Here is an 8,356-nt window from a genome sequence, read left to right as displayed (position 1 = left end):
GAGGGAAGAGGTGGGTGAGAGTGAGAGGAGGAGGAAGAGGTGAGTGAGAGTGAGAGGAGGAGGAAGAGGTGAGTGAGGAGGAGGAGGAAGAGGTGGGTGAGAGGAAGAGGTGGGTGAGAGTGAGAGGAGGAGGAAGAGGTGGGTGAGAGTGAGAGGAGGAGGAAGAGGTGAGTGAGAGGAGGAGGAAGAGGTGGGTGAGAGTGAGAGGTGGGTGAGAGGAGGAGGAAGAGGTGGGTGAGAGTGAGAGGTGGGTGAGAGTGAGAGGAGGAGGAAGAGGTGAGTGAGAGGAGGAGGAAGAGGTGGGTGAGAGTGAGAGGAGGAGGAAGAGGTGGGTGAGAGTGAGAGGAGGAGGAAGAGGTGGGTGAGAGTGAGAGGTATAACTGAACACACATCCTGCTCAATGCACTGAGGTGAAGTTACTGTGATGCAACACAGACACTGACCGACCACTAAGTCTTTGTTGTTTATCTGAAGGACTGAGAGACAAGGAGGTGAAGGCTAAGGATGCTCAACGAGGCAGGAAGCAGCAGCTACTGACTGGGTGTTAGCGAACACTGCATCACCAGAGATCTGAAGCAGCAGCTGAGCTCAGATGCATCTCAGAGTTAGCTTTGATACAACGTGATTTCTTTCAGTTTGTATTTCTTCACTTACTGTATTTCTGTAAACTCAGCAATCTGCACAGAGCACAGCCCTGAACAGATGAGAGTGCTTTAGAGTATGCTCAGCAGTGTGTAGCTGGTGGTCAAACAGTAGTGTTATGAATGAAGTTGTATCTGGTGCTAAGTGAAGAACTGCCCTCAGAACCACAGACACACTTTCCAGATGCAAACTTTAGCACCAGATACAACTTCATTCATAACACTACTGTTTGACCACCAGCTGCACACTGCTGAGCATACTCTAAAGCACTTCCACCTGTTCTGGGCTGTGCTCGTACAGAGAGGGTCTGCAGAGACAGACTGCTGAGTTTACAGAAACACAGTAAATAGAGAAATACAAACTAGTTGTTGAAAGAAATCACGTTGTATCAAAGCTAACCCTGAGATGCATCTGAGCGCAGAGTGTAGCTGCTGCTTCAGATCTCTAGTGATGCAGTGTTCGCCCAAACCCAGTCAGTAGCTGCTGCTTCCTGCCTCGTTGAGCATCCTCAGCCTTCACCTCTTTGTTCCTCAGTCCTTCAAAGACACAGTGGTCGGTCAGCGTCTGTGTAGCATCACAGTGACTTCACCTCAGTGCATTGAGCAGGATGTGTTCAGTTACAGTATCAACACGCCACAGCTCAGTCCCAGTGATGCAGTGAACACGTTTCTCACACAGACATGAGCTCTGAGATCAGAGTCACGCAGAGCTACTGGTGACTCACCTGTTCAGGTCCAAGTGTCCGGATCACAGAGGAGACAGGACATCGGCTCTGATCAGGCTGAGCCCTCCGTCAGCCTCTCCTCTCACACCGTGTGGTCACATCGCATCTCATTAGAGAGCTCTTCTTTGTCCACGTCCTCTCCTCCAGCTCTACCTCTACCTCTTCCTCCTCTCACTCTCACCCACCTCTTCCTCCCCCTCTCACTCTCACTCTCACCCAGCTCTTCCTCCTCCTCTCACTCTCACCCACCTCTTCCTCCCCCTCTCACTCTCACCCAGCTCTTCCTCCTCCTCTCACTCTCACCCACCTCTTGCTCTTGTTTCCATGTTGTTTCCATTGTTGCCGTAAGAGAGTTCTCACCTGTGGTCTTGTAGTGCTAACATCCTGACTGATGAGCCAACATGATGCTACCAGGTGATTGGTCAGGTGGAACGTGCTTCTTGCTCATTGGTCCATGTGTGAGGCCTTTTGAATATCAGTGTTCTAAACCTGCTCACACGTGACTTCATGTCAGATGCCTGTGTCTCACGTGGAGAGACGTGTGCAGAGGTTTGCACAAAGGGCCATGTTGATTTGCAAATTGTGTGAAAAGCTGAAAACGTGTTTAGAGTTCTGGAGATTTGAGCCGATGTTTTGCTCTCTGAGTGTCAGTTAAAATAATTGTGCTTTATGTAGAACTTTAGTGTGTTAGAAATCGAGAAACTGTAAATACAGCTGACTAAAACCAACAATTAAACAAAATAATTGAACATTTTCTGCCATGAAAAATAATAACATTGGACCGCCAGCAGAGGGCAGTGTCGCTATAATATTTGATACCACAATTGTAAAATTCTATGTAAAATGTAAAACAGAGTTGACAAACAAATGCTGCACACATTGAACTCCAAATGTGATCAGTTAGTTCAAACAGATTTCCTTTATTTAACATTCAAAAAAACATTCAAACAAAAAGCAAACAACAATGATGTAATCCAAAGGTTTGAGATATTTCTTTCATACAGGATATACTGTTGTATTTGTTCAGCTTATTATTTACTATACATTCCTCACTTTATCCTTCAACTTGGTTCAGTTCTCCATGGTACTTGGTATTGAAACTTGATTGAGTCGTGTGATCACCAAATCTATATTCATTTATGTAAAAATTAAATTACGATATTTATTAGATACAACGATTATCTCTTTCTCTTTTGCAGAAGTAATGCATTTTTCTTATTTGTATATGTATATTGTTGAGATGAATACATTTAGAATGACCAAAATAAAATGAAATAAAACAAAAATGAAAGAAGTTTTCATTGACAAATAGTAATGGAAAAATGACTTTTAATGTAAAAAAAACGTGGAATCAAACATAATAAAAGATTGAAGATCACATTGCCATGTTCCTTCCTACCCATACTTCTTCATATTGCTGTTCGGTGGACGTACAGACTTTCATATGACTGGATATGTGGACAGCCTGTGTCACTTTGTCAGGCTAGCTAAGTTAGAAAACAGTCTCCAGCCTTCATTGTGATGTCTTCCTTTGAATGACCATCCACAGGTGAGAGTGACGCAGGGCCAGGAGCCCCCCCACCTGATGAGCCTGTTCCAGGGAAAGCCCATGATCATCCACAGCGGGGGAACGTCCCGCAAAGGGGGTCAATCCCACAGCGGCACCACCCGCCTCTTCCACATCCGCCAAAGCTCCTCCAGTGCCACCCGGGCGGTGGAGGTGAGCCCACTCCCAGTACTGCACCTTGTGTTGTCACAACCTCGAGTTCCACCTCTGACCTGTGTCTGTGCTCCCCCAGGTCGAGGTCTCTGCTTCCAACCTGAACACCAACGATGTGTTTGTGCTGAAAGCCCAGAGCGGCCTGTTCGTATGGCAGGGCGTGGGGGCCAGTGATGAGGAGATTGAGGCAGCCAAGCACGTTGTTGGCTTCCTGGGGGGCAATCGCAAGCAGGTGTCAGAGGGCAAGGAGCCAGGTGGGTGTCCTCTGAGGAACTGTAGAAACTCTTTGTCATAAAGGGTTGTGTCTTAAAGAGGCCCTATTATGCCGTTTGGGGCGTTCCCTCTTCTGTACAGTGTGCTATCGGTTTGTATGCATGCTAATGGTCTGCAAAGGTTACAATGCCTTTGCTCCCTCCACACACACTCCCCCCCCCTCCCTGCCTCCATTGGACTCCTTTGTTTACTTTAGTAACATAGTGACATCACTATGTAACACTTGCGCTTCTATTGGCTAGCATTACAACAAATTGTATGTGGGCAGAACATCTCTACGTGGTTGACCAATCACAACAGAGCCGGCCAGCTAACCAATCAGAGCAGACTGGGCTCTGGTTTTAGACAGAGGGTGAAAAGAGGTGCAGTATGAGAACAATAAAGAGCTTTTTGAACGTTAAAGCATGGAGACATGTCCCAGTCGAGACACAGCATACTGATATGAATCTGAAAATGACCATATAGGGCCCCTAACTAAGGAAATATTAGATTTGTTTCCTGCCCAATGATGATACTTTATTGGATATCTCTGACAACGCAACAAGAATACATAACTCAGTGTAAACATCATTCTCATTAGCCTAATGTCTGTGCAGTAGTTTAAAGCCAAAAGTTAAATGAACAGACTTTATCAAAGACGTTGGTCTTATTGACAGAAGGATTTAGAGCAGCTGTTTGTTGTTGTTGTTTAGAAGAATGTCACTGATTGCCCTTATGGTACTAGACTTTAAAAGGCAAACATAAAAGGCCCTTAGCCTGTTAAGCCGGGGGGCGCTATGGGCTTTTTTTTCTCACGAAACTGTGTCTCAGAGCTTCTTAACATTTAACAAACTATGAATGTGTCATACCCACCTAACGGGAAGAAACTCAGCTAACTGACGACACGAACCATTGTTACCGAAACAAAACACAAGTCTCACAAGAAGAGACTTGATGAGCCCTGAGAGAAAAGATGCTGACGCACTTAGCACAGAACTCACGGTATAAATACTTGATTACTTATCAGATCTGCACAAACAAGATATCAGATTAAAGCTGAGATTCCACAGATTCAAGAAATATAAGTATCATCACTGCGATCAAATTCCCGGCAGGGGAAGCAAAACTAGACATCATACAACGTAGCTTTACGGAGCAAAAACTCATATGTCTTACCTTTTGCTTTTTCTGATCAAAAGTCGTGTTCAATGGCATTAAAACGATAAAAAACGCTGCTGAAGGTTCATCCAATGTGTCTGTGTCACTTTGAAATGATGACTGATAATCCATCATTCCATTTTTGTCAAAACGGAGATTTTATATTAGCTGTTATTAGCTGCTATTAGAGCTACAACCCAGCTTCCGGTTTTGGGCAATCTGCGTGTGCATCACTCTCACTCCTCAATGGAAATGTTTTAGATGGATTTAGAAACGTCCCCTCGTTTCTATTGGCTCTAACGGTTAAAAAATAGGTGTCAATCATCAAAATCGACCGAGGGGGGCCAGAGATATGGCAAATCCACCCAAATGACCCCAGAAGTGTTTTATTTTGCTAAACCTCTCTAAAAAGGTCAAATGTCACTTGTTTTGCATCAATCTTGATACAGGGTACTTATTATATGTTAAAGTCTGGATTCCTAAAGCTTTTAGTCTACCTTACCATCATTCAAGGTTAGTTTTCACTATAAGTAAACAATTATTTTCGGACGGACACTATAACTTACAGTTTTTTAATATGTTCAATCTGAATTTTCTTTAAAATAAAAAGAATCTATATTGATTCTGACTTTTCTACATCCAACTCACAGGTTTATCATTACTTTGAGAAAAAAGATTATAAATGTTCCCCTTTTAGAAGGGAAGATACAGTCATTTGTTCTGGGAATGTCCTTTTGGAGCCTGAGACCTGAAGAACAGGCTCGGGGCTTAACAGGTCATGTTTAATTGCTACATGCTGTGTGTTGCCATGCAGACCTAGCCGTTCTATTTGCCCAATGAGGGGCCTGATAGGAAGCAGATGCTGCCGTTACAGAGGAGTCATCGGCATCTATCTTTGGTGGAGGAAGCAAACACAAACAGCAAGTAGAAATGGGACAAATGACTTGATGCTGATAGAAATTGTGTTCTCTGCCCCCCCCCCCCCCCAGTTGATTTCTGGTCTGCTCTCGGCGGCAAGAAGACTTACCAGACGTCCAAGAGTCTGCAGAACGTAGTCAAGCCCCCACGTCTGTTTGGCTGCTCCAACAAAACTGGAAGGCTTATTGTAAGTGAAATAAAAAAGTAGCTCTACATCTTGGCTACATTGTAGAGTGTCTATGCGATTGAATAACAAATTCACAAGAAAGATATGAACATAAAGTGTCAAATCATAAATCCAAACAGTCAGTCTGAGTTGTGTCTGTCTGTTAGGTGGAGGAAGTGCCAGGGGACTTCACTCAGTCAGACCTGGCCACTGATGATGTCATGCTCCTGGACACCTGGGACCAGGTAAGCTTTGACATGTGTGAAAATGTCTTCCAATGACTATGACACACGCTTCCCTAAAACTCTGTTTCTCTTCCCTGTAGATCTTCCTGTGGGTCGGCAACGATGCTAATGCAGAGGAAAAGAATGGAGCTCCTAAGATAGGTTAGTTGCATACAATAAGGAAGAAACAAAAGTACCACACAGAGCATACTGCCTAGCTTCAGAAACATGTTTAGTACAGCAGAAACAGTTTCTAGTGTCACAGTAACAGTGATCAGCCACTTATTTGGATGAAAGCTTAGGACAGAAACATAACCATTTAGATGCTTTTTACAATCTTTTGTTATGGTATCATGTTGGCCACTTACAGGGTTCATTTGGGGTCGTTTCATACATTGCAACATATGGAAAAACATTTTTAAATCATATATTTTATTTTAATATTTGACATTGATAGCCTACCGTTTAATTTAGGCCTGTTAAAAATGTATCTCTGACATTACTGCGCTTTTCACAGTACAATACATTTGAGGCGTGACATGACGTGACATGACATGACATGACATGGGAAAACTGCAGGAAATGTGACTATTAAATAATCAATGCGTAGCTCCAACACCTTCATTGTTGTGCATTTGGATTATTCACAGTACAATCAAATTAATTTGTGCAGTATTTTTAAGGATTGAAACTGTCAATAAAATCAGCAGCTAGCTGTCAGTTTCAACACTTTGTGTTCCTATAATAAATATATTATATATTAATTTCCGTTTCCCTGTCTCTTTTCTACCCACCCCTTCCTCTACCTCTTGTCCTGCAGCTAAAGAGTACGTGGACTCAGACCCGTCCGGTCGCAGGGGGCTGCCCATCACCACCGTCAGACAGGGGGCCGAGCCCCCCACCTTCACCGGCTGGTTCCAGGCCTGGGACCCCAAGATGTGGGAGACAGATCCCTTCGACAGAATCCGTGCACGTTTCTAAAAACACAAAATTCCCCAAGCTCTTTCCATCTATCTGACTCCTGAGCTGGCTAGCACTTTCTATTGCCATTTATTTTAACCTCAATCCCTAAGTGCCAAAAACAGAGTTATCATCAGGTTGAATGGCAGCCTCTATATGCCTTGGTCATGGTGCAGAGCATCGGATTTCATAACAGTATCATCAGTATCATCAGCATCACATCAGTAGTCAAATGACTTCCTGTTGCTGCATCATTTGTAATTGATAACGTGGTTTATTGATCTGTTGCACCCTATAGCTAATTTGTATCTAAGCCACTATCAAGAATTAGTCTATTTGCCAGCTTATAGAGTCCTATTGTGAACCCGGAAATGTTAAGTACAACAAAGTTTTATGTTAGAAATGAAGAGTAAATATAGCCATATAGTAAAATGGCAGTTTTAACCAGAAAGTGACCATATTTTTACTGTGCTGATTTTGAAGTATTTTGGGTTGATTTGAAAGTTTTAGGGAATTTAAAACTACCATATTTGACCCTAAACATTTCTTAAATTGATTCAGCATCCTCAATATGTCAGGAACCACACCAAAAATGTACAAATCAGCCGGGCCATTTTGTACTACTGTCTGCGTATGCTAATGAATGCTAATGAATGCTACTTATGCAAATTGCCCAACATATGCAAGTTAGCATCCGACAGTTTCTATGTGCTGGGGACCAGTTCTATCATATAACTTTGGGGTATTCACACTGCTGGCAAGTAGACTAAATAGGAAGAATTGGAAAGGAAGTCATTTCAGGGAGCCAGAGATCCTCTGCTTCTCTCTTGCACTTCAGAAGACACAATCATGCTTTCCTTTCAGTCTGTCTTCAAAGTTTAGTTTTTTTCATAGACTCCATTACTTTGTGGTGTTTACATGTGTGGTGTTTTATTTGGTACTGAATTTACACTTGCTAGAAGTTGCATGTTGCATTGTTTTTAAATCATATCCTGCGCTTGTGAATTTTTAAAAGGCGAACAGCGGCGTTTCCGCTGTCTTTATTACTTGACCCTGAAATGCTCAATGGATGGCTTTTAAATAAAAACTCCCAGTATTTCAAATCTGTGTTTTCTATTTGAGTGAATGAGAAAGAATCCTAAGTGTCTACATTCTGCACCAACACCATTTGGTCATTTCAGTCAAACCTACAGACTGTCAGAAGGTTTACCAGCGAGCGTTCACTACCCTTCTCTCTCTTCTCTTGGGAAGAGAGAATGGGATTTGGTTGCAGCTCTCAGTATCTGTCTAAGTAGGAGTAAGACATGAAAGCTCGGTTCACAAACACAGGTTGAAAACAGCAGCCAGGAAGGATTAATACCTGGACATCTCTATATGTTGAAGTGATATCCCAAATTGAGACTTTTGTGATTTGCAGTCTAAATACATTATCCATAATGCAAATTCAGAAGTAGCCAATCAGCCCAAACTATAAACGAGAAAACTGTTCTTGATGACTAAATTAGCTTTTAATCATTTACTGATTTCCTTACCAGGCTATGTGCTTGACAAAACACTCAGTAACAGTATCTGTAAGACATCCATATGGCAAT

At 42.8% G+C, this 8,356-nt stretch overlaps 1 protein-coding gene across 1 annotated transcript; it reads left to right on the top strand.

The window, feature by feature from the left end:
• Nucleotides 1-2,896: 2,896 nt before the first annotated feature.
• LOC117441050 (gelsolin-like) lies at nt 2,897-7,867 on the top strand. Its single transcript, XM_034077248.2, has 6 exons — nt 2,897-3,086; nt 3,166-3,340; nt 5,486-5,601; nt 5,748-5,825; nt 5,906-5,966; nt 6,625-7,867. The coding sequence occupies exons 1-6, from the start codon at nt 2,952-2,954 to the stop codon at nt 6,783-6,785; spliced, it is 726 nt and encodes a 241-aa protein (XP_033933139.1). The 5' UTR covers nt 2,897-2,951; the 3' UTR covers nt 6,786-7,867.
• The last annotated feature ends 489 nt before the right edge of the window (nt 7,868-8,356 follow it).

This window comes from Pseudochaenichthys georgianus, unplaced genomic scaffold, assembly GCF_902827115.2.
Source record: "Pseudochaenichthys georgianus unplaced genomic scaffold, fPseGeo1.2 scaffold_1430_arrow_ctg1, whole genome shotgun sequence".
Taxonomy (NCBI): domain Eukaryota; kingdom Metazoa; phylum Chordata; class Actinopteri; order Perciformes; family Channichthyidae; genus Pseudochaenichthys; species Pseudochaenichthys georgianus.
The sequence above is the reverse complement of the archived record's forward strand: the minus strand, read 5'-3'. Positions and strand labels throughout refer to the sequence as shown.